Source organism: Cuculus canorus, chromosome 1 (assembly GCF_017976375.1).
Source record: "Cuculus canorus isolate bCucCan1 chromosome 1, bCucCan1.pri, whole genome shotgun sequence".
Taxonomy (NCBI): Eukaryota; Metazoa; Chordata; class Aves; order Cuculiformes; family Cuculidae; genus Cuculus; species Cuculus canorus.
Window position 1 is genome coordinate 138,252,919 of NC_071401.1, and position 27,145 is coordinate 138,280,063.

The following is a 27,145-nucleotide window of genomic DNA, read 5'->3' on the forward strand; positions in this document are numbered from 1 at the left end:
TACAAAAATTGAAACATTAAAACAAGGCCCAAAATAAATCAACAAACATATAATCATCACAGTAAAATTTGCAAAATTCTGTCAAGCAAAATCCAATAGCAAGTGTGAATATGGCAGATCAAATGATTGTCTGCAGTTAACTCCCAGGCTTTAGGGGAAAGTTAGAGCTTCCATATTTACGGGCTCAGCAAGCTTATTGTTTCTTTTAGCTTTCACAACTAAATAATACATTTCCATGTATTTCACTGAGATAATTTAATCTTTAGTAAAGCTCTTCATGTATTTTTATACAGAAAAAGCTAATCGAGGCTTTTCATAATAATTTTGTCAAAGTTTCTATTTCAGGAGTTCACCTTTTGCTGGAAAGAAAGAGGATGGTGGGACAATTCTTTTTCCTTCCAGGGTTACTAAAGTTATTTGGGTCATGAACCTCTTTTTTAATATTTAAAAATCACTAGAATGATCCTTTAATTAGTTGTGAATCTGGTTTTATAATTCAAATTTCTGCAAAAGTGAGCATTGTGCTATTACATTCAACCAGATGACTGAAACTCATTTCTTGAGACTCTGTTGATAATGCCTGGAATGACTTCTGGGTCAGAATCTTTCCTTGTGCTGGAGAATTCTGCTCTAAAAAAGACACAGATTAGGTGGTTTGCACTCTGTATGTGCCCTGTTAGACATGAGAGGTGATTTTCTATGTATGGTTGATTAGGATGGGGCAGCTGGACTAGCTGTGGGTAATACACTGTTTTTATTTGATCAGCCTGTAGTCAGCTTGAAGGGATAGCTGTGCCATCTCATATCTCCTATTTGCACCTGCAGGAACTGCTTGTGATTTTGTTAAACAGTCCTGATTTGTAATAGGCAGGGAGTCTGATGAAGGATGTAATTTCCTGAGAACATACGCTTCTCTTTAGGTCTCCGCACAGGTAGCCCTCCTGCACCTCTGCACTGGGGCTGTGACACAGGCCCTATAAAAAAAAAATGGGCAGATGTCAATACACAATTCATGCCCTTTGAGGAGCTAAGTCAGCCCTTAGTATCTTTGCTGACCCTTATCTAGGAGTTGCAAATTACTGAGGCTGCAGGTAAGATGCTTGGAAAAACTGAGTCTGCTTTCTCAGGGCTCATAGGTGTTTAAAGCAGCTTTAACATTTAGACTTTAGGAAAAAAATAAAAAGGGTGAAGAAAACAAGTTGTTCCTCCCGGGAGAGGCTGGCATCACTGGCATGCTGGCAGGTAGGCTGCCAAAGTAATGACAGCACAAGAGACCAGACTTCTTTTGCAAAGCTTTTGTATCAGTGATTGTGGGAAAATTTTGCAATCGGCGTAAGAAGGAAATCCAAGGTTTAAAAAAATGTGGTCGAGTGCTCCACTTCTTCGAGTAGGCAGTGCTTATGCTGTGACATAGCACTGGCTTCAAGCCTGAAAGCCCTGGGGCACGGGAAAGAAACAGCCTGACACAGCAGTGACACAAAGTAAGTTCTCTCTGTGCCTCTCACTGTCTCTCCCCACCCTCCCTTCCTGCTACTTTCCAGTTTTTGCTTGTTAGTTTAGTTGTTAGGTGCTAGTGCAGGGCAGACGAGGTTTTTTTGCACATCTTGGTGTCACTAAACTCGAAAGAGATTATATAAAGTACAAAGGTACAATTCTGTAAATGAGGTGTTTTTTTTAATGGATAAACACTCTGGACAGTGGGATATTTTATCGCTCGGTACAAAAACTACTCACAACTAGGGATTCATTTTAAAAAATTGTCATCAATTAAATCTCATATGATGTTTCTTGCTTTGTTTAATTTTAAATACCACTGGTATCAATGATTCACTGGCTTGTCAAAGTTCAGATTTTTATAGTGTGGCTATGGAAAATGTTACTGTTTCATTAGGCATAAGAGAATTGTTTAAACAGTTTAACATTTTCTATAAGTTTAAGGTAGATTATTAGGCTGGTAAACATAACATTAAATACTGTAACAAGAAAAACATGTCACTGATTCAAACACTTTATTTAACAATCGTTTCACAAAGTTAATCATCAGCAAAACACAAATCAATAAGGAATGTATTTGCTTTAGAGAGCTCTTTCATTTTCCATCCTATAAAGATTGAGGTAAATATGAATTCATCATAATTTAATTGTCTATAACTTCTGTTTTAATTTTTTTTTCATTTGTGGGTTACTGAAGATTGTCTAAGGAAGGTCAGATCCCTTTAAAAATTTATGTGGATCACTGAAATATGAAAGTGTTTGCTTTTCACAATCACTTTGGTGGATCCTACTGAAGTAGGATTTGGAACTAAACTACAAAATTTAAGTTAGAGTGCTTATGAGGCTTTATATATCTTTATTAGATGTTAGGAATAGCTCTTGGGGGGCTATTGAGTTGCTAAGAGAATGTTACCTTTTCTGGGAATGGGTGGATATTTCTTGTGGAGTCCAGCTTGCTCTTGGGTGTCTTGCATGGGAGAACTGAGTTCTCCAGAGTAAGAGTGACCTTTGCAGGTTAGCCTGGGACCCTCCCACAGCCCCTACTACCCCTAGTGTCAAAAATCCCTCATGACACTTAAATGGCTTCTGCTCATGGGGGCCAGCAGGAGGGGTATTCAGAGAAGTTCCCGGAGGAATTCTGGTTGCTGGGAGCAACAATGGGAGATTTAAATGGGGAGAAATCAAAAGCAGCACTTAGTTGGTGAGGCACTCAGCAGTAAGTCACAGGGCTGAAGAACAAGTCGAGAGCTTATGGGTAAGAATTAAAGGGCAGGCTAATATGCATGACACCATCGTGGGTGTTTACTACAGTCATCTGATCAGGATGAGGGAGTTGATGAAGCCTTCTACAGGCAGCTGGAAGTAGCCTCACTATCACAGACCCTGTTTCTCGTGGGGGTGCCTCAACCACCCTGATATTTGCTGGGAAGACAACACAGCTAGGCACACACAGTCCAGGAGCTTCCTGCAGAGCATTGAAATTTTTGTCAAAGGTGGAAGAGGAGGCAATGAGAAGAGGTGTGCTGCTAGACCTTGTACTAACAAACAAAGAAGGACTGGTTATGCGTGTGAAGGGTGGTAGCAGCCTTGCCTGCAGTGACCACGAGAAGGTTTTGTTTGGTATCCTACAAGGAAGAAGAGGGTAATAAGTAGGATTGCAAATCTGGACTTCATATGAGCTAACTTTAACCTTTTCAAAGGCCTACTTGGAAGAATCCCATGGATTATGGCTCTAGAAGATAGGGGAGTTTAAGAGAGCTGGTCAACATTCAAGTACTTCTTCCTCGAGGCTCAAGATCAATGCATCCCTAAGATTAAGAAATCAAGCAAAAGAGGCAAGAGATGTGTGGATGAGCAAAGAATTTTTGGAGAAATTAAAGTGGAAGAAGGGAGTTTACAGAATGTCAATAAAGGGACTGGCCCTTGGGAGCAATATAGGAACACAACACAGTATGCAGGGATGAAAAGAGGGAGACTAAGGCTCACTAGGAATTAAATCTGGCAAGGGTTGTCAAGGGCAACAAGAAAGGCTTCAGCAGTAAAAAATAGTAGACTAGGTAAAATACGGGCCTGCTGCTGAATGAGGTGGGTGCCCAGGTGATGGAGGATAGAGAGAAGGTGGAGTTACTGAATGCCATCTTTTCCTTCAGTCTTTACTGCGAAGGCTGGCCCTCAGGTATCCTAGACCCTGGAGGTAAAAGAGAAAGTCTGGAGAAAGGAAGACTCTCCCTTGGTCAAGGAGTATCAGGTTAGAGATCATTTAGGCAAATTGGACACGCACAAGTCCATGGGCCCCAATGGATGCACACACGAAAGCTGAGAGTACTGGCAGATGATATTGCTAAGCTACTCTCCATTACCTTTGAAAGATCATGGAGAACAGGAGAGGTACTTGACGACTAGAGAAAAGCCTGTGTCACTCCAGCCTTCAAAAAGGGCAGGAAGGAAGTCCACAGGCCAGTCAGCCTCACCTCTGTCCCTGGGAAGGTGGTGGAACAGCTCATTCTGGATATCATCTCCAAGCATCTGGAGGGATAGAAGGTTATAAAGAGTGCTCAATGTGAGTTCACCAAGAGGAAATTATGCTTGACCAATCCAATAATCTTCTGTGATGGCATAACTGGCTGAGTAGATGAGGTAAGAATGGTGGATATTTTCTACCTTGACTTTAGCAAGGATTTTAATAGTCTCAGCCATAACATCCTCATTGATAAGCTTAGGAGATGTAGGTTAAATGAGCAGACAGTAAGGTGCATTGAGAATTGGCTCAATGACAGAGCTCAGAGGGCTGTCATTAGTGGAACAGATTCTAGTTGGAAGCCTGCGGCAGGCGGTGTTCCCCAGGGGTCAGTAGTAGGCCCAGTCTTGTTCAGCTTATTCATTAGTGACCTGGATGAGGGGACAGAGCGTATTCTCAGCAAGTTTGCTGATGATACAAAACCAGGAGGGATGGCTGATACATCAGAAGGCTGTGCTGCCAGACAGGGAGACCTGGACAGGCTAGAGAGCTGGGCGGAGGGTAAACTAATGAAGTTCTACAAAGGCAAGTGTAGAGTTCTGCACCTCAGGAGGAACAACCTCATGGACCAGTACAGGCTAAGGTCCAACCTATTGGAAATGAACTCTGCAGAGAATGATCTGGAGTCCCAGTGGACAATAAGTTAACCATGAGCCAGCAATGAGCCCTTGTGGCCAAAAAGACCAATGGTATCTTTCACTAAGAAAAGTGTGGCTAGCAGATTGAGGGAGGTTATCCTCCCCATCTACTCTGCCTTAGTTAGGCCACATCTGGAGTATTGTGTCCAGTTCTGGGCTCCCCGGCTCACAAAAGACGAGGATCTACTAGAGAGTCCAATGGAAGGTTGCAAAGATGATTACGGTACTGAAGAATCTCTTTTATGAGGAAAGGCTGAGACCTGGATCTGTTTAGCCTAGTGAACAGAAGACTAAGAGAGGGGATCTTATCAATGCTTATAAATATCTAAATGGTGGATATCAAGAGGTTGGGACAACTCTTTTCAGTTGTGCCCATTGACAGAACAAGGGGCAACAGGCATAAACTGGAGCATAGGAAGTTCCATCTGAACACAAAGAAAATCTTCTTTACTTTGGGGTTGACAGAGAACTTGAACAGGCTGCTCAGAGGCGTTGTGGAATCTCCTTCTCTGGAGGTATTCAAAACCCACCTGGACATGGTCTTTTGCAACCTGCTGTTGATGAACCTGCTTTAGCAGGGGAGGTGGACTAGATGAACTCCAGAGGTCCCTTCCAACACCGATCATTCTGTGATTCTGTTATTGTGTGATTATGTGAATTAAACATAACAGGATATCTAAGATACCAGTGTCTTGGTGAGGAAAACATTTATCCTGTAATGGTACTCACAGGAATGTTGGTGGAAAGATAGTGTTTGGTATTTCTGCAAATTCATAGATTACAGAGCTAGAGAAAATCCTTATAAATACGATATAATATCGGAAGCCTACTGGATCTCACCATCTAGTATGTCCAAGAAACATCAGAACCTTTACTCTCATGCATGTAATGGTTAATCACACTGATGTTTTCCAAACAGGAGGACCTACACATCAGATCTGGAAGAGGAAAACTATGGACAGGCCAATCACTGCTAGCCAACTTAAAGACAAGTCGCTCTTCATGGACAGTAGTGGCAGCACAGTTCCTTCCAAGAGCATGTGCCATAATTGTTCAAAGCTAAAGGTATGAAGAAAAGCCCTCATCACATATTTTCTCTAGAATACTGAAAATAACAACTTGAATTTCTATCAAAATTCATTTTTTTTCTGTATGACACTGCATGTGTTGGAAACATAGAAGTCAATAAATGTGTTCAGCAGTTAATAAGTAGGGCCATATTTTACTAACAAATCACTTAGAGGTGCACTATAGCTATAGTTGCAGATGCAGCTATATCTTTTCACCCATGTTTTTTTAGAAAAGGGGAAGTAGGTGTAGTAGAACATGCATTTATAATAGTACCAGTAATTAATAACTTCATGCTGCAAGGTTTCTCTAAGGAAGGAAACATTTAAAACTGTATGTAGTAGAATGGTAGAAGGTGCATACAGTCAATGTCAACTTTCTTTTTCTTTGCAGTTGAAGGGGTTTTGGAGGCCATCCTGAAAAAGAAAGTAAAATCTTTCATTTTAATTAAATCAATAGCAAGAATCTCTTCACAGAGAATTAGAAAGCAAAGTGTTTGATTTGTTTCTTGAGCAGGTTGACCAGCCATCCAACCATGAAGAAGAAATTGTTTCTTTGCAAACTTAACTATTTTCTCTCTTCAGATATTTCTTGGAGCTCTAGCTTTTTCCTTTTTTGCCAAAGGATTTTCTGGAAGCTACATGAAGAGCATGTCCAGTCAAATTGAAAGGAGATTTGAAATCTCATCATCGATTGTTGGCATTATTGATGGCAGCTTTGAGATAGGTATGCATACTTCCTTTGAAGGTGGATAAATGCTATTTCTTAATACCTTTGTTTCCTTAAAAAAGTCTCTTCTTGTACTCTTACTGGTTTACTCTCCTGTTGATACAGGCAACTTAATGGTAATGGTGTTGGTGAGCTACCTTGGACCAAGAGTTCATCGACCAAAAGTAATTGCTGTTGGATGTATCATCATGTCCTTAGGAGCATTTTTGTCAGTGATGCCTCAGTTCCTAATGGAACGGTAAATATGGACAGTTTTCACATTCTGCGATTACTGAATTTGACCACGTGAAGTGTTTTTTAATCACACACACAATTTAAAAGCTTGACAACAGTAATTTCATCCAGATAATGTGAATGTTTTAATAGATGGATTTTTAGTATTAACTTTCTGATTTATTCTCTGAAGGCTTACCTCTTTCTACAGGTAAGTAAGAGAGAAGCCTAAGACTTCTTCAGAACTCATACATAATTAGATATAAAATGGATTGAATTCTTCTCCTGGGATGGACATATATATATATATGTACATTTTTTTAAGCCATTCTCCTTTTTTTATGTACTTAAATGAACTCTAATGACATCTTAATGGAAGATATTTCTTTCTCCATGGTGGCCCTTTCTTCATGCTAAGCCCCTTAAAATTATCAGTGTGTCTATCTATCTCCACTGAACTCAGGGAGAGTTAAATATCTAAATAACACTTCACATATAAGCCTTAGTGGTCACATAGCTGTCAGAAGCACTTCATACCTCTCCAAACCTTCAGCAACCTTACTGAATATTAGATGAAAATCACCCACTTTCTGTCCCTCAAAAAATAAGATTTCTTTGTGCATCTTCTTTAGTTCTAAACCCAATACTTGTACTAAACAGAGTATGGAAAGAACTATAACTGAGGACCGTGATACAGAAAGAGGCCCCAGTCACACTCTGCTTATGAAATAGCAGGAGACAGCCTGAGCCAGAAGCAGAGCTATGGAAACCTTTGATTTAACCCAAACTCACAGCCACATTCTGAGGATTACCCATTCTCCACAACACTGAGAAAAACCCAGTGGCCATGGGGACCTCACCATTGTCCGCCACAATATTAAAGGTTACCACTTGATTGCACAGTCAAAGGGAATATCTGTTCTCCATTTATCCCAATGAACTCAAGCTGGCTTGAATTTACTTAGCAGATTTCCTGTAGTAGCTGGCTGCCTAAATACAGACAAACTGACACATGTTTTGCAGACTGTGTTAATCTTTTTATAGACACAGATAGGTGCCTCCTTGATCGTTAGGTAGCTAATTTTAAACAAACACAGAAACTTCTATGTTATACGTCTGTCACATAGGTAAGAAACTGATGCCAGTAGAGAAAAACATCATCATTTTTGTATGCAGACTGATCTGGATGGACTCTTCCTCTGTCCCTCAGTCAAAAGAATGATTTCCTAAGTCCAGAAACAGCTATTTTTTTTCGCTCTTTAGCTTAAGAAAATATGGGGATTGAATGGTCAGAGTATTTCGGAAAATGTATGAAGATATTTTTCTTTTTTTAAGCAAAAGCTCTGGAAATGGGTTACTCCTTCAGTTTGCCTTCGTGTAGGAGGAATAAATATGTATGAACATAAGACTCATACACACTTCCTGCAAAGCAGAGTCTTTCATGTGTCAGTTGTATTTTACATAGTTGTTTTCCAGTTATAATTATGAAAGGATAACTGTTACTGTGGACAACTCTTCTACGAGTGTATCAGCTTGCTCCCCAGCATTGTCTGTGGGCCATCCAGTCACAGACGCTACAGAAACACCCAGCGCAATGAAAAATTTTGGTAAGCAAAACTCTAATGCTGGGTTCCCTTCTTCTGCTTGTACCCATTTGTACACCCTCTTTTACTGGAAAGAAATAAGGCTCCTGCTAGAAACCTCGATATATACAAACCCACCCTACAATGATTTTAATAAAACATATTTAATGTTATACTTTTTTTTGCAGTAAATTATTTTCAGAACTATGTTCACACAAATGTAAATGTTTATGGCCTGCAGGATGCGAGAAAACAACAAATTCCTATCTGTGGCTCTTTGTGTTGGTGGGGAACCTTTTACGTGGAATTGGGGAAGCACCAGTTATGCCACTGGGTGTTTCATATATTGATGATTTTTCTAAAGAAGAAAACTCAGCATTTTACATAGGTAATATGCAAACTAGTGATTTTTATGCTAAACGTTCTTTTCTTTAACATTCCTCTAGCCAAGCATACTCACCAATAAATTCTATCTGCTATAATCAGGAGAATTTTGAGTTGTAGAGAGACAAAAAGCCAATGCAAAATAGATCTCATTTTTGAAGGATATTTCCCAGATGCTCCTTTTGATTTTCCCAAGTGGATTCTGCTACATGTGATAGTTTTCTTTGTGATGAAGAGACGCACAATTGAATACACGTATCTCCTAAGTGAGGAGTTACATTAGTCTTATCTGACATATCATCTTCAGCACCACAGCTTTAGAGAATAAATCCTTCTTAATCACTTTTCCATGGATGAAAGAATCATCCTTAATCATTGTAATGTAAACATGTTGTAGAAGTTTTTGCCTGGCTTTTTGAATCTTACATGCAGTCCACTTCCTGATGAAAGCTTTTTAAAATCACTAGTTGCAAAGGAAAAACCAAACCCTCACCAGGGTGTTGTAGCAAACAAATGCCTTCTAATTAAGATTTTGTTGTTTTTGTTTTGACTGAAGATAGCCTGTTGCCCAAGACAGAAAGACTTGCCAATTCATTTATTGCCAAACAGATTTAATAACATGGAGTGTTTGTGTGGTTGAGGGAGCTCAAAAATGCTGCCTGGAGTAAACTTGGTGACGTTGAACTAGTCATAGAGATAGAGAGAGACAGTTTCGGGAAGAGCTCAGTGAGTGATGTTACAGAGTAAGGCTATTGCAAATGTTTTCATTTGGGGATGAAGAAATCTGCAGGCTGAAGAAAATGGAAGTATTGTGAAGGGAGCTGACAGAAACAAAAGTTCCACTTAGGAGTTATCTAAAATATTTGTAATCACCTCTGAGCTTCTGATTAAAGGTATTTTTAAAAGTTCAGCTGATTTATTTTGTTTTTTTCTTGTCAGAATCTGATCTGGGAGAGATTGCAACAGGCTGAGAGCTATTGCAGAAGGGATATTAAAAATATAAAGCTAGCAGAGAATAGTATAGATTCAAGCAAAATAAAAATTAGCCTATTTTTTAAGAAATTACATCTTAAAGAATTTAATAAAGGATGATAACTTTTCTGTAGTGGCTGATTTTTTAGAAGTTTTAAATGAATGACATTTCCTCACTGAGCTAGTACAAACATATAATCTTGTAATTATTAAAACTATGGCTTCAACAGAAACATATCTGAGGCCAATATATGTGGTAAACTAATGCCTGTTACATGCTAGATTACTCATCAATAATAGGGTTGGCTGAGCTATGTCAATATGCAGCAGCTGATTAACTGATAAGTGTGCATGATTCATTGCTTGCAGTAGTTTGTTTATTAATTACAAACAGATATTACAAAGGGAAATATAAGAAAATATCCCAGTGAATTTTTGTTTAATCACAATATGAGCATATTATGTTAGTGAAATTATTTTTGAATTTAAAGAGTATGCAAGTGTGAAATTTAAAAAAATACGTATGCAAAATTATTGCACATGTGCTTCTTAGTTTATCTCATAGCTTATGATATCTTGAAGAAATACACTGCATACAATATACTAGGCCATTACTATGCATGTGCTGGTTTTTATCTGTTTATTTTAGAAATTTGCCACTGCGTACATGATCTTTGGAGATTTGGTTGCGTAGTTCTGAGTAGTAAGTTCTGCTTTAGGCTCACTGATAAACATAAAGAGCTAATTCCTGGCTTCTACTGTCAAAATGCTGTCTCTGCAGAAATTAGTTGCTTTGGAAGCATCAGAATTTCATCTAAAAGGCCAGATCTTCCACTGAAGTAAAATGTGAGAACTACATGAAAGCAATTTGATTGGAGTAATGAAGCAAAACCAAAAAAGCATATGATTAAATTATGCTCTAAGAATTTATTATAGAAGTTCATGACCATAAGCTGAGCAATTACAGTATTCAGAAGAAAGTCTGCAAAAAAAATCAGGAGAAAACATTTCTGCAGCAGAACAGCACAGTAGGATTTGCAGAGTACAGGGATGGATGAATATGGGCAAGAATTGACAGGCACTTATTCAAGAATTCCTTTTTTCCTCAATAAAGCCTCCTGCAACTTCAAGAAGTTCCCAAGTGGTAGTTCCATACTAGAATTTAGAAATCTGAATTACTGAAATTTTTTTGAAACTTTCACACCCTGTAACTAAATTTGAACAGACCAATACAATTGACAAGGGAAAGTGAGGACCTATGCTTAAAGTCTTTTGAGGATATTTTTATTTTATGTTGATTGCCTGCAGTGTTCACCAAAACAAAATTGTGCTGCTCTTACATAGCCAGTTAGCAAAATGACATCCTAGGTTTTTGCTAACCTTCATAGCTTGTTAATTTTGTCCTATGGACATCCTACTGTCTTCTGGTACTATGTGATCTACTTTACTAAGCAGAGATGGAGCAGAAAATGGAAGCCTCTGTAAGGCCAGTAGCAAAATTGAAAGCCGATTTTAGAGACATTATTACTTGATCATTAGATTTCTTAATGTATATTTTTACAGTAACCTAGGTTCATATTAACACTTATTAACAGTTAACAGATTTGCTCATTCTGGTGCTGAATGATTCTCTCTAATGAACTTTAATCCCACCCAGGCACACTTACATCTCCTTGTTGCCTGCTGAAAATATTCTCAGTGTCCTGTATCTAAGTCTACATCCACACACTTGTAGTTTCCATGTTATCCTAATGTGACTCCAGATTGCAAGGATGGGCTTCCTTATGTGCACATAATCAGATCACATACTGCTGCTTAGAATTAAACTGGGGACCTGAAGACAGAGTAAGGAAAAAGTCCTGACTTCTGTGATAACAGAGTATCATGCAAGCTGTAAATAGAGTTGCAGGTAGATTTATGATACCTCCAACAGACCTAAAGTTGTAAGTTCTTTAGTTAATTGCTGCAAGCTCAGCAGTGAAACCACAAAAATTAGGGAAGAGGGAGGATAAAAATTATTGCAATGTTATTCTCTTCCTTTCTATTCCCTCCAAGACACAAATCTTTCCAATAAAATACTTAGAGGGATCCATGTGAGACTGTGCTTGCCTTGGCAAAGCCCTATGCAGGTGAAGAAGCCTGCTTCCACGGCACAGTTAGCAGCATTGGCAGCTTACAACTTGTATTCTCGCTGCTCGGAAGCTTCCCAGTAGGCACCCCCTAACAGTCTGTGTCCCTCTTCTATATCTTTCTTCCTCTCTCCTTTCCTTGCCTGAAAGGAGCAGCTGTGCCTGTCTGTGCAGCACTTGTCTCACTCTCCCCTGCTGCCTTCCTTCTCTTACAGGTCTGGTGAGATCCTCAGGCATGTTTGGGCCAACCTTGGGCTTCCTGCTTGGATCTTTCTGTGCCAGCGTCTGGGTTGATATTGGCGTAGTTGATATTGGTAAGAGACAGTGGAATGGTGCATTGACTGAGAGGTCAGCAGGAACCTACATACTAAGAAGCAACTTCCCAGCTTACTACTCCAAAGAAAGAGAGCTTTCTAGAGAGCTTTTCCTACTCAGAAGATGGCATTATTCACATTTTAATATCTGCAGCACTGTAGTGTGAGTAGAATAGCTCTTGATGCAAGAGTCCTACCCCTACAGCAGAAATATTTTGTACCTCCTTTTATGCTTGTACAGGCACTTGTTACACCCTTGTTGTACAGCTGAGAACAAATGAGCAAATGAAATGCCATCCCCATGTTGAGGGAACAGTGGAAGGCCTTTGCTCAAGGGCACTTTCAACATGTGGCCAAAATTATGTTCTCCTACAAAGCAAGCAGCACAGATTCATATGAGAATGCATTTCATTGTTAAAATCGCTTTCAGGTCTTTAATCACAGGAAAAAAGTCTTGAAATTCAAGGAAAAACTGTTGAGTTTTATGATGGCAGAATAAGGGGCAGTGGCAAATTGAGAAAGAGAAGTTGATTTTTGGTGGAAGGGGCCCTCTTATGGTCACTCATTCCCACAAGAAGTGCTGGAAGATTGGGGTAAGGAAATGTCACCAAGGGTCTGAATGGACACATCTAATTTTGACTGCAAGGGACTGAGTAGATACAAGCTGCATTTCAATTCTTTATGTGAAATGTAAATCACCTCTGTTCTGGTCTTTAAATAATATATATAAGGATACTTGTACTATCCTTAGTTACATTTAAAAATAAATAGTTTAATTGCTCTGCACGATATTTAATCAATTTTACTGTCATTCTGTATTTTATAGATGCCATCAGCATAAATCCTAAGGATACCCGATGGGTTGGTGCATGGTGGCTTGGGTTGCTCATCTGTGGAGCAGTCAACTTCATTGCTTCATTGCCTTTCTGGTTTCTGCCTTACTCTTTACCAAAAGAAGAAGAGAATGAAAACCCGAAGATTAGTCATTTGCCTGTTCAAGGAGATCACTATAAAAGAGACCCACCAGTTCAGCCACAATTAAAGTTCTCAGAGGCTGTAAAAGGTGAAAGATTATCAAATATTTGCACATGAATGCTTTTTGATGGGTTCTCTCTGAAGTGAGCATGGATTCGCCCAACCCTCAGTAAAATGCACATTTCTGAAGTGCAAGTGATAGACAAAAATAGGCTTGTAGCATTTTAATAACATGATAAGAGTGTTTTAGTCCTCTGTATCAGACAGCTGAAAAAAAAAAGCTCATGCTGTTGCTTTGAGAACCAGAAATTCCTAGTTCAGTTTGGTAGTTGTCATACGATGTGGTACAGCTATAACCTTATGATTATGAAGGAAGAGGGGGTAATCATTCCAATCCTCTAGGAACCAATCCACTGCTGGCAGGTTACTGCTTCACTGAGGCCAATACATGAGGAGGAAACATGGGGCTGAGTACTACAAAAGCTGTTGCAGGGGTTTCACTGAATTCATTTTTCTTCTGTATGAGCTAAGTAATGCTAAATTAAGATCAAATAGGCAATATCAGACCCAACTACCCACTGGTGGACTCAGGACCCCAGAGGTTTTATTCATATATATGTATGCGTGTGCTATCCTTAGTGTCTAAGTACACTTCCCAGAGGAGAGTTTTGAGCATTTATCTTTTAGGTAAGCATGCTAACAGCCAAACTATAGGCTAACCACAGGGTTTTGTCTTCACTTTAAATTTATGAGCATAGATATGTTAATCAAAGGTCTTAGGAAAAGTTTCAGACTTTTGCTGGGCCATTTTCTCTGAATATTGTCCACATGCAGAGCTTTTGTGTGGTTTGTGAAGGCTCCTGCTTTAGGCACCAAACCTTTCTCTTGGTACATTATAGAAAGTCTCCCTAGGGGCCCTCTCCTGTACAGGAATCAGTGTTGCAAGCCTTAGTGTCTTTGATGAATAGTTCTGTGTTGCACGTAAGAAAATAACAAAAGGATTTTAATTTCCTAGTGCAGCATCCACTATAACATTCAGCCTTCCTGCTTCTGTAAGTCACGTATTGGCAATGAGGAAAACTCTCCCTCGGACAAGCATATATTTTGATAGGCAAACCAACGGTTAAATCAAAGTTAGTTTTATTATCTGAAGGGTATCAAACCAAATTTTCTCTGTGTTTAGCAGGATGTACACCATATACCTCTCCATTGCAGATTTTATCCCAGCTCTGAAGAAGTTGTTCGGAAATCCAGTTTTCCTGGTGTACATTTTCCTCACTATTCTGCAGTATAATTCTCTTGTTGGGATAATAACCTACGAGACAAAGTTTATGGAGCAGCAATTTAATGTATCAGTGGCAAGAGCCATCTTTCTGATTGGTAGGTACCTCTCCTTCTTTTAAACTCCAATGCCAAAAAGAAAGTTTTCTTTGTTATTTTACCTTCCTTTTTAGGAGGAGCTTCTGTGATTTTTTTAGGTAAAAACAATATAGTCGTTTATTAATTTTCCTACCTTATTTTGAAAATGGATATTAATTTTAGTGTTAAGTTTCCCAATGTTCACAATCTAGCGAGCTAGAAGATTTTTGCAAATGAGGATTTTTTTTTTGGCTAAAATTTTCTACAAAGAGAAATATTTGGGTTATGAATGTGTCTGGTTTTGTGAATAAAAAGCATACAGAAACTTCAACTAAGTAGCAACAAAAAGAAATATACTTAATTTAAAAAAATTCTAATGGAAGTTGTGATTTTCCTTTTAAGAATAACATCTCAGTATAAATGTTCTTCAGTTTTGATTACAAATACAAATTTTATCAGCAATAGGAAACAAAATGTAAAATTTTGAGTAAATGCATACAGCTGAAAGCTCTTTTTCTCTTTTCCTTTACCCTCAAAAATGAATTCTTTGTAGACTTCTAAAAAAAAAAAAGAATGCTGAAATTATATGAATCTTACAGTGATTAATATGGTCTCATAACCAGGCAAGAAAACTGGGCCATTTGAAGACATTGCAGAACTGATATTCCATTACTTTAACCTGAAGGCAGCCTGCTTTGCTGAGGGCCAGGTAGAAATGTGGGAAGAACTTTCTTTTTCCTACAGTTTTTTGGATGCAGGGAAAGTTTTACAAAAGCAACAAAACTAAAAAACCATAGAGAAAGGCAAACCTCTTATAATAACACCCTGTAAAAACTCTATATTTAGCACGTAAATATTAGGGATAGAGTTTGTGAAATGCTGAACCGATTAAGTCTAAATGCAAATCTTTCTATGATTCATATTCAGAGGAAAACAGAATCCAATGCAATACCAGGCACTGCTTCCTTCTAAGTGCCAGTTTGGATTTTTTTTTTTAACTTTCAGAAAATGGGATGATTTTACTTTAGATGAAGAAGCATCCATGAGTTGAGACATTTGTCTCATTCACTCCAGTTTCCAACAGGCACTTGTATAGGTCTCCTTACATCGGTATGCATACAAAAAACAGTATAATAAAAAGGTAGGGAATGTTAAGGAACTAAGCTTTTTTAAGTCGTAACATGACTTGAAAGAAAATGAGGAAGTAAGCAAAATTACTTGCAGGTAAGAAAAATTCTTAGAACCTCAAAGGATCAGTCCTAAAAGAGAGCAGTATCCGAAATTTTAGAAATACTAGAACCAGATATTTATTCTATAAAGGGTCAATGAAAGTGACAGTAGTTAACATTTTTGTTACATTCTATTTGCAGGTGTGATACTTTTACCCGTCACAATCCTGGGGATGTTTCTAGGAGGCTTTCTGATCAAGAAATTCAAACTGCACATAACTGAAATGACAAAGTTCGCATGCATCACCTTTATAATAGCATATTTGTTAAACCTCTTGTACTTTACATGCAGTTGTGAAGTGCTCCAGGTGGCTGGTTTGACAGCGCCCTACTCTGGGTTTGTATCTCCTTGGGTTTGTGTTGGTTGCATCATTTGTCACGGTTTCTTTGTGCCCCATGCAGAACACGGTGTACACGCTTATATTCCTCTACTCCTAGCATAATCTGGATTTGTTATCTCATCTGGACTACAAACCCTCTACTTTAGGAACCATTTTGATTTTGTTTTGGATGAGTTCTGAAACGTGACTTCTCTATTGATTTACTGCAGCATATTGCTATATCCTTTTGCATTAAAAAATAATCTACATATGTCTGTTTAAAGAAAATTGTTGAAACTGGTGTGTATTAAGACATCTGATAGTGTTAATCAGTGCGATTTCAGCTATAGAGGAACTACTGTTATTCTATAATTTTACTCCTCTGTTTGTGGTGATACACCCAAGAAATCACTAGATTTTGAGATAGACTTTTAAGGCTGAAATGATACTTAGTGCTGGGGATAGGCAGAATATCCCAGTTTTGTTTTTTCAAATTTTGTTTAAACTGGATGTTTCTTTTTCTGAATTGTTTGTTGCTGAATATTGAGAATATACCTTTATATTCTGGCAAATCACTAATTAATATAAAATTTATCACAGACAATTTAAATTTTCATATTGTATTTCAAAGCTTTAGTTTAAAACTATTCTCCTACTACCATGGAGGGACTGGGAAGTAAAAACAGTGTTAAAAGAGACTTCCTCATTGTCCCCCAATAGGTTTGCCTCTAGAAGGGGCAATCTCCTATATCAATATCAGTCAGCCTGCACAGAAAATTGCCAGCCTGTCTTGGTTTTGGAGCTGCCCAGGTCTCAGTTGTGACATAGAAAGTGGTCACATCAGGAGCATGCTGCCCAAATAGGCGTTCCCCTTCCCTTACCAGGATCATGGTTATGCTTTCTTGAGAATGTTTTGGTGGCCGCAGCAGAATTCCACAATTGCTTACTGCTTTAATTTAGCTCTTTTAGTGTAACAAATTTTAAGGGATTTTTAAGGATTAAACTGAATCCAGCAGGCCTTGCTAGATTTTCAATTTGGAGAGAAACTCAGTTTTGTGGGTTTTTTTGGAACTGAGGCTATTTTCAAGGAAATATCTAAACTGTCTTGTTAAACCTGACATCCAGTTCAATTTTGAGGTTAGCTACATAAAAGATGTTAGAGATTTCTGCATTGGAGATAACTCAGGTTGAGTCCAATATCTGATATTGTAGAGTGAATTAAAAGTATTACCTCCTAGCCAAGAATACCAAATTTGTGAATTCCATGTCTTTTCAGCAACAATCCATAAAAATGTTAATGCTTGATGCAAAATCTCAAGAGAGATTTGGTTAGCTTAGACTCCATGTAACAACTTCACAGTCCGTTGGATGGTAGCAGGCACCTGTCCATGTTGATTGCTTCACTTTCTTCACAATTTTCCTGTCTGCTCCTTGCTATTTTAATTGACTGTATGATTCAAACAAATAATTATTTTATTTCTATCTGTTTCCCTTCAGGTTAAAGCATCTTTCCTCTTCCCAAAACAGCTTCATGGCCGGCTGCAATGCTGACTGCAGCTGCAAGCTCGATCAGTGGGACCCTGTGTGTGGGGATAATGGGATCACTTACATGACAGCCTGCTTTGCCGGATGTAAATCATCAATTGGGACAGGAAAAAACATGGTAAATACATAGGTGATTCTATGATCGTTTAGTAAGGCCTGTTGGAATGAGGCAAGGGGTAATGGTTCTAAACTAAAAGAGAGTAGATTTAGACTCATTGTAAGGAAGACTTTTTACAATAAGTGTGGTGAAACACTGGAAGAGGTTGCCCAGAGATGTGGTAGGTGCCCCATCCCTGGAAACAATCAAGGTCAGGTTGGACAAGGCTCTGAGCAACCTGATCTAGTCAAAGTTGTCCCTGTTCACTAAAGGGGGCATGGACTAGATGACCTTCAAAGGTCTCTTTCAACTCAAACTATTATATGATTGTATGGTTATAGATATAGATATAGCTATCTTTCTCCATCTATTAATTTTTGGATTTTGTAGTTAAGAAATCCTGTAGACAAAAATGTCCATTCTGTATGGTTTAACCTTGTAGAGACTGAGTGAGTTCAATGTTACAGGGAGGGTTTTTTTAAAGAGGGTGAGGTAAACGAGTTATTCAGGAAAGACACAAAACCCCCAGACTCTTAATTTGCATATCTTGAATGCTTTTATTCAGATTTTTTTTAAAGTTATTTTCTTCTCACCACGATGACCATCAGCTTGACTTTCAGTTTCTCAGCAGATCTTTTGTTATATAGGTACAACACATGTAAGAGGGGTTTGCTTTAGAAAACATTTACTACACTGGTTCTTATACTAGCAAAATCCCATGGTAGATTCACGTGCAGCAGACCTCTATAAAATTGTGAGTACTAATTTCACAAACTGTTGCAGATCATACTGGAACTGCCTGTTTTCCTGAGTTATCGCATCTCAGGAAAGCAAGGCATAACACTACATTGTACAGCCAAGTGGTCCTGTAAATATACATCAGGCCATTTTGTTCAGTGCATCAGCAGCAAAGCCGCTTCCCAGACTTCAAACAATCGTACCTGCGCAAGAACAGAGGTTTGGTCAGATGGTATTTGTAGAAGTGTGTGCAAATGGTCATGTGCTCTGGCAGAAGCAGAATTGACATCATGTAACAATACTGAAAAAAGACAAGCAACATTTTCAGTCTTGTATCCATGTATGCTAGCAATATTCTCTTGCTTTGCTTCAGGGAAATTTTCTTTCAAACTCGTCTCCTGCTAACTTCAATGGCTATGAAATGACCTCCTCTAAATCCAGTGTGAAATGCTGTATTAGATGCATAAGGAATGATATGCATGATTGCATTTTTGGGCCACATCTATATATTTTAATTCTTACTCATTTACTTCGTAAGATTCCTGAGCAGAATTGCTGGATAAGAGTTCATGTCTGAATTTAATATCTTTGACCTATTTTAAGCATACACAGAGCACCTTCTGTCCTAGCAATGGCAGGGCTGAAACTAGAGTCACAGTTGTTTTGTGTCCCTGGAGCAGCTCAGAGTGCCTGGAGCATACCAATGGACTTGGCCATCAGTCTGCAAAGCTGATAAAGGAGGTTCTTTCAGTGTAAACAACAGCTTGCTTGTTATGGGGAGTGAAAAAATCTAGCCACTAAAATAGATTTGTGCCACTGAATTCTGATTAAATAAATTCTCCTCATCTTCTCCTTTCAGGTGTTCAACAATTGCAGCTGTGTGGAAGGACAAGGGCGCGGGCTTGGCAATTCCTCTGCAATTTTGGGACAGTGCCAAAGAGGAAGCTGTACCAAAGCATTTCCCTATTTTTTAGCACTACAGACTGCATGTGCATTTATTTTAGCCTTAGGAGGAACTCCTACATACATGATTATGTTTAGGTAAAATATTTTACCTTACCTTGACCATAAAGCTAGGGGAAAGAGAACAGAATATGGTATTTTCTAGTTCATTCCTGTTGTGAGGAATGGCATGTGGATCAAATTGGGACCCTGAGTCTTTGCCTATACTCTGAAATCCAGCTCTGTTCAGAGGCACATTCTCCACTAATTTAATTCAAATTTAAAGCTAGGTAGATGCTTTGGTGATTAAATGGATGAACCTTATGCTAATCCTGATCAGTAGTTTTCACTTCCAGTGACAGGGATGTTTTCTAACAGAGCAATGAACTTGAAATAAGATGCGATGCTAAACCATGTCCAAGATGACTATGCTGTTCACATTATTCAGGAGAAAAACATTCACCTTTGTTAAGCCTTGTTGCCTCACAATGTTTTCTGTGTTGTGAGAAGTCTGATATTCCTATTTTCTTTGTCAAATCGGTAATAAACAAAACTCTGTCAGCAGCAATAGTTTTAAAAGTTTTATTCCTTCATTTGTAAAGCAGTACTACTATTTTATAGACAGTAGAACAGATAATGTTCTATGGTTTCCAAATGGAAATATCTTTCTACTCATGCTCAAGAGTAAACTGCAGTCTTCGGTAGTCAGTGCACATTACTAGATTGCTCTCTTGGCTGAGCTGCTGATTCTTCTGCAGTAACTCTAATTGCAGCCATTTTTACTGCATGCCTGGATTATGGATTAGTCTAAAGTTGCTGGGCAGTTTTCAGAACACTAATGTGTATAATGAAAAGCCTTTCATGCTAATGCTGAAAAGGCAATATAATGAAGTACAAACTGCAGTTCAGGAAACAAGCTGGCAATAACAAGTCTCCCACCTGCCCCTGTGCAAGCTCAGTAGCCCTCTCTGCTTTTTGTCAATTCTTCCAGTTCATCTGATGGACACATGCTATTTCTCCACTGGAGGGAATAAGAGGTTGTAGCAAAGTGACTCACTTCTGCTGTCTCTGCAACATGCTAGAGGCAAAGGTGGGTTTTACCTGCATGTAGCTAACAAGGACTGCACACCCTTGTTCCCTCCATTCACTGCTGCATCATACAGCCCCTCCAAAGCAGGGCAGCTTCTTGGAGCTTAACTTAGCCACATGAACTGCCTACTTTTAGCTGGTTCACTTTAATTTTCCCATTTACCCTCTCCCAAAAGTGTTTACAATCTGTTCTCCTTGGGTTCAAGACCAGTGTCTGTAGATTCTCCCCTTTATATCAATGAGAGTTCATTCACTGAAGTCAATGGATTGAGTCTCTACCTCTGAACTTTCACTTAGATGAATGTTTTCAGTTAAGGTCTGAGTGAGCTATGCCAGGTAAGCCACTGTACTCTTGCAATGGGTCACCAGCAAATATTCACAATAGTATGACTATAGCTACATTATTCTCTTGCTCCCTGTAACAATGTACTATTTTTGCTTCCATTTCAGGTCTGTTTCACCAGAACTGAAATCTTTTGCTGTTGGGATTGAAACTTTAGGAGGTAGAATACTAGGTAAAACTTCATTTCTTTGCTGGATTCAAATAGGCAGTTAAAGAGATGCACCAAAACTAGCCAGTGTAATGCCCTTGCTCCAGATGAGGACAAAAGAATTTTTCCAAATGTTATCTTTGTAAGCAGACTATGCAATTCAAAATGTTTGGAGGAGCTTTCTACCTGTTTCCTGTTATATAATTACATATTATGATTATCTCTTCAGGTTGTTTGTCATGCAGCAAAGGAATCTGGCAAAGGAAGGAAATCTCATTCTACTTTGTGGGGGGGTTTTTTGATTTGCAGACACAACTACCTGAGCTTGATCAGTCTGGATATCCTTAACACCTGTGCTTCCTTTTGCTGACGATTTTTCACTTACAGCTACTATGTACTCTGCCTATTATTTTATTTGTTGAGTTTATCTGCAATATATAATGTTTTGAGTCTTTGAAAACGTAGTCTGCCCTGCCTATCACAATTCTGACCTTATCTTCACTTGTCTGCTGATTTTTTTTAATTGTCCTTACATGTACAAACACAAGTAGTCGTTTAGATCTCTCTCTTGATCTTGATATTTTAGCTGAATACTGCAGATCTTGTCATTTTATGAAACAGTTTTCTTCACAAAACTGCGCATTATCCCTGAAACAGCTTACTGATTTTATTAGAGCATCGTGACTGTATAAAAGGTGTTCATTCACTACTACATAAATACATTTATCACCGAACTGGTTTTGAGCAAGTGCTTAATTTCAGCCCTTTGCACTCAGATAACCATTTTTAATGGCAGGCTGTTGTGCAATGTCTGACGAGATAGATAGCATACATAAATATAGATATATCATGGCATGTAATTACAAACCAGGGACTGGAAAAAAAATGTTGGTTACATTATTTCTTTAAACAACAGAAGTTATAATTCTAATACAAATGCTGTTAAAGTAGAGTTACTATGGTTTCCTTCGCTGAACATGACAATGTTATAATATTCCATCCTTTCAACTCCCTTTATGTACTTGCTTAAATTTTTTCCCAAATCTTGGAATCTTAAAGCTGGAGCTGGATGTTTAGTCTTATTTTATACAGCTATAATTCAGAAACCCTGAGAGTCATTTTCTCATTTCTTTACAATGACCTTAAATGCTGAGATCATGACATCTGAGATCATGTAACAAATATTTTCTTTGCAGGAGGCCTCCCAGCCCCTATTTATTTTGGTGCCTTGATAGATGAGACCTGCTTGAAATGGGGGACAAAAAGCTGTGGGGGATCTGGATCTTGCCGGGTATACGACACAAATGCATTCAGGTAAACCGAAATCTTTGGTAAGGTGTTGGGAATTTGGGTTCTGAGACAGCTTTGGGAACCAAGGACCAAGGTAGGCTTTGCCCATGTCAATTGTCAACAGACTGGTTAGCACACTAAAATCATCAAAACTATTTATTTTGACCAGGCCTTAATAGATCAAATGAGCCAAACAATTTATTTCAGTCTGAAACAACATTGCAATACACTGCCTTACATGGCTAGAATTTATTCCTTTATTGAAGCTCTAGTGCACTGGATAACTCTGTAATCCTTTGGCTTTGTGGGAGACTGAAAGCTTGTGAAGTACCTGTAGTGTTGAAGGCACTCTTCGTCATCCTTTGTTCCTCTGCTTCTTAATGTATAAGACACCTCATAAAATCACTTGAAGAGATGACCCAAATGACTGCTGGTGGATGGAGGGCTGCAGCCAGGAGCACCTACTGCTGCCAGTGAAGGGCTGGGGGAAGGCTAGGAAAGCACCCAGCTGGTGCACCTCCTCATGTCCCAGCCCTCAAACATAATCTTCTGAATGGGAGTATTCTTCAGACAGGAGGCATTTCTACTAGGAATAGAGGACCTTGTTAGAACCTGCCTGAGTCTAAACATCATGAGACAAATTGCCTTCTGTCTGTTATTTCTTAAAATGCAGAGAAACAACTGTTTGAAAATAGGTGATTTTGCCAAAACAATTTGATATCTTACTTGGTTTCACTCAGAATTGGCAAGATTTATTAATATAAACATATTTTGTCACCTCTTTTTCCTAGAAATGTCTATCTTGGCCTCATTGCAGGACTGCGGGCAGGATGCTGTCTCTTATACATAGTGCTCTCTGTTTTAATAATGAAACGCTTCAAGCCAGGTGGCAAAGAGATGACAGATATTAAAAATACAGAAAGATCAATGAACAAAGAACCAGCTACTGCTAACAAAAAAGAAATTCTTCCTGGTGCAAGAACCTCAGAAGAGAGTGAGGAAACTTGGATGTAAAAAAAGAAACAAGGTCTTTTCATAATTTTGCCTATGCTTCAGTTTTTCTAAGCACAATGGGAGTCTAATTACTTCAACAGCTAGTTTGCATTTCGGATGTTCAAAAACAAATCTTTGAAAAATTGAATTTTAATGGGCTTTACTCTATCCTCTCCCTCTCCTTATCTGAAAAAATAAAGAGGAAAAGGTTTTCAAAGTCTTGGGGAATTCTCCAGTCATCCACCTCTCAGTCCCTTTCTAGACCAACACTGGGACTAACAAAAATTTTTAAAGTGTCGTTAATCTGATTATGGTATAAATTAAAAAGAAGATATCTGTGGTAAGATTCTTTTTCATTTTTCACTGACTTTATTTCAATTCCTCTTGCTCTCTGTTCAGTCCTACAACTCTAAATGGCCAATCAAGTTACATTTGCCTAGTTTTTCTGACGACCTTTGCTGAATAATTCATGACCAGACTGGGTCCCATGGCCCATGCTCATTTGAGAACCCTGGGGCTATCAAAGACCATCCCCTGAACAAGAACTGCACAATGACTCTGGGCTTTGGCTTGAACACATCAAACAATCAAAATGGAATGCAAGCAAAAGAAAGTGGTGTATTAATTTTGCAGCACATCTCAGTGTTTTGTTTGAATAAAATTACTCCAAACTGACGCAATGAAGTCATAGGTGCTTAAGTTTCCTTGGGGATTTCAGTGTGCGTGTAGAGGGCGTTTCCTAGTGGCCACTACATTTATGTCATATGTGTATGGATTTCCTTCCTTGTTTAAGGAACCTTCAGTAAGCCTTGAAGTATAGTACTGAAAATTAGCAAATTCACAGATTTCCTCACCCAGAGAGAAATTTTAATAAAGGATGTTTCCAACAGTCATTACTGGGAAAAAAAAGTCTCTAAAAATACTTCAAGTGTGATATTTCATTGAGAGCCCTTATGAAGTACCTGTGCAATGGAAGCAAACATGCCTAACATCACCATAGATTTTGTCTTCATCACCAAATCTATTTTGCTTTCTTTTTTTGAAGGGCATCTCTGCTCCCTGCAATCCTATGCAGAAGCATAAAACTGAGAAACAAGCCTTCTTTCCTAATCATAAACTTACTTGGGGCATGGAAGAGAGCACTGCATTAATATAAAGAAAATCTACCACACTTTATCTGAGAAAGAAGCAGATCAGAGGGCTGAAGAGGGGAACTCTCCACGTTAAAGGATCTTACGTCTTTTCTTCTACTTTCTGCCCCATGCAAGAACAAGAACAGGAATGGGAAAAGGGTTGATGTGTACACTGAAAGGAAGTAGTTCATATCCTGACCTTGGGCTTGGAGTTTTTTTCATGTTACTGCTTAAAGACAATGACCAGCACATTTAGACACCGTCTTTTACAATCACCACTCTGACTATAAACTGCCAGTAGATATGGGGAAGCAGTGTGTGTTATAAAGGAATAAAAGCTTCTCTAGTACAGATGATCCTAATATTTCATCTAGAATCACAGGATCATAGAATGATTTGGGTTGGAAGGGACCTTAAAGATCATCCAGTTCCAATCCCCCTGCCATGGGCAGGGACACCTTCTGTTAGCTCAGGTTGCCCATAACCTCATCCAACCTGGTCTTGAACACCTCCAAGGATGGGATGACCATGACTGTTCCAGTGCCTCAACACACTCACAGTAAAAAATTTCTTCTTAATACTTCATCTAAATTTCCCCTCTTTCAGCTTAAAACCATTACTCTTCATCTTATTACTGTTCCTCCCCAGTTTTCCTGCGAATCCCCTTTAAGTACTGAAACGCTCTCCTCAGAGCCCTCTTTTCTCGAGGCTGAAACTTAACTCTCTCAGCATGTCCTCATATGGGAGGTGTTCAAGCCCTCTGGTCATATTTGTGGTCCTCCTCTGGACTCAGCCCAACAGATCTGTGTCTTTCCTGTGTTGAGGACTTCAGAACTGAATGTAATAGTCCAAGTGAGGTCTCATGAGAGGGCAGAATTGCCTCGCTTGACCTGCTAGTCACACTTCTTTTGATACAGCCCAGGATGCAGTTGGCTTTCGGGACTCCCAAGCACACAGTGCCAGCTCATGCCGAGTTTCTCATCCACCAGCACCCCCAAGTCCTTCTCTTCAGGGCTGCTCTCAATCCATTCTTCGCTCGGGCTGTAACTGTGCTTGGGATTACCCCAACCCAGCTGCAGGACCTTGCACTGGGTCTTGTTGAACTTCATGAGGGTAGCGCAGGCTCACCTCTGAAGTCTGTCAAGGTCCCTCTGGATGGCATTCCTTCCGTCCAGTGAGTCAACCATGCCACACAGTTTGGTTCTTCAGCATACTTGCTGAGGGTGCACTCAGTTTAGGTCTGGAAATAATTAAAGAAAAATCCAAGTTCCAAAACCCCCAGGAAGTTTACACAGAGAAAATCATGCATGTCTCTCTGCAAACAGTGTTTTAACAATGAATAAATGTATTGGCCATTCTAGAAACATTCCTAATCTGCTCTAAACACATAGGCTTGGCCAGGTGACTCACACTAACATCTGTTCCCCTTTACTTCTGTTGTCTGAGTATTTATTTCTGTATTTTGTTTTACATATTGGAGGGTTTTCTTGATGATTTGATGATTACAGTTTTTTTTGCACTTACTGCTTGATTTTACAGGGAGGTAATTTTTTAATGAAGGTACACTGATAATTGCTGTCAGACTAGAAATGAGATTCTGGTCAGAACTGATGATTTGTGTCCAGATATTTACCCCAGATGCAATTTGATAAAGTGAGCTTTTTTAAAAAAGCAAAATGACTTAACGTATTTCTTCATTACAGTCCCAAATCAATGCCAAAAAATTGCCAAACAACTCACTGGCGACTACTTACCTTTATAACATCCTGAGGTTAAATTTATCAATAAACTGAGGTCTTGCATTGGGCAGCTGAAATGGCGGGATTTCTAGACATTGCAGAAATATAAAAATTGCAGAGGTAAAATGGTAAAATACATATTCAGAATAGATTTACTGATACTACTCCAACCTAAAACTAATCTTAGCCTCAGTTTTTTTTATGCTTGGACCACAGGACATTTATTTTAGTATTAAATGAGTCTCTGACTCAGTATACTCTCAACTCCAAGGCTACACCATTTGCTGTCATTTTCAACATGCATGATTTCTTGCATGCAAGTCTAATGATTCTCGTGTGAGCAACAGATAGGGTTTTTTTTTTTTTCCAAGGGAATAATTTGTTCTTCAACATGCAACTAGTGCAGAATATAAAAAAAAAAAATGAATAGGTGGTCAGCTGAGTGGCATTTCCTAAAGTTGTTTTGCCCCTTGCCTCTTATTTATTCTCTATTGAGAATGACTAAGGGCATTTTCTTTTTTAATTATTCCTGCTCCAAAGGCAAGGTTTCATCAAACAGAGTGGCAGAGAGAGCCCTGGTTTTTGATTGCAAAGCCATGTTACTGATTCTAGGATCAAAACTGGTATCTTTGTCCTGTATGATAGCTGTGTTAGCATGCTGAGACATCTCTAAGCTCCATCACTGGGAAGAGTCTGCTTTAGTCTAGGGCAGTAAGAGAAACTGTTAATCAGGAAAGCTGTTTTGGAGGTAAATTTGCAACTACACCAAGTCAGGCATTCTACAGACGACTTGGTGGGCCATAAATCATGGTAATTGCACTGAAATCAATGAAGCAAAAACAGTGAGTTTTTTTATCAGACTGTGGGAGGTTTAAGGGCATGAGCCTTGTGTTTACCTAACTCTTGTTTGAGGCTATCAAAAAGCCCTTTAATGGCATTATCAAAGTCCTTCTGTCAGAATAACTATAGAAGACGGAGCCTTATCCTAAAAGTCAGTGCAGTTATTTGGCATTTCTTTGCTTTTAGATGTATAGTCAAGAAGACATTATGACCTATGACTACCTGTTTTTACTATATTTTCTAGTTGTTTATCAAAGAGAGAAAAAAACCCCCAGCAGTCACAAACACACATTTTTCTATATACATCAGGATCACGTACCATA

At 38.8% G+C, this 27,145-nt stretch overlaps 1 protein-coding gene across 1 annotated transcript; it reads left to right on the plus strand.

The window, feature by feature from the left end:
• Nucleotides 1-1,331: 1,331 nt before the first annotated feature.
• LOC104065617 (solute carrier organic anion transporter family member 1C1) lies at nt 1,332-25,764 on the plus strand. Its single transcript, XM_009568118.2, has 15 exons — nt 1,332-1,481; nt 5,570-5,715; nt 6,303-6,444; nt 6,553-6,685; nt 8,137-8,267; nt 8,485-8,631; nt 11,944-12,042; nt 12,869-13,105; nt 14,233-14,397; nt 15,747-15,942; nt 17,423-17,588; nt 19,165-19,346; nt 20,787-20,851; nt 22,024-22,141; nt 22,909-25,764. The coding sequence occupies exons 2-15, from the start codon at nt 5,605-5,607 to the stop codon at nt 23,129-23,131; spliced, it is 2,115 nt and encodes a 704-aa protein (XP_009566413.2). The 5' UTR covers nt 1,332-1,481; nt 5,570-5,604; the 3' UTR covers nt 23,132-25,764.
• The last annotated feature ends 1,381 nt before the right edge of the window (nt 25,765-27,145 follow it).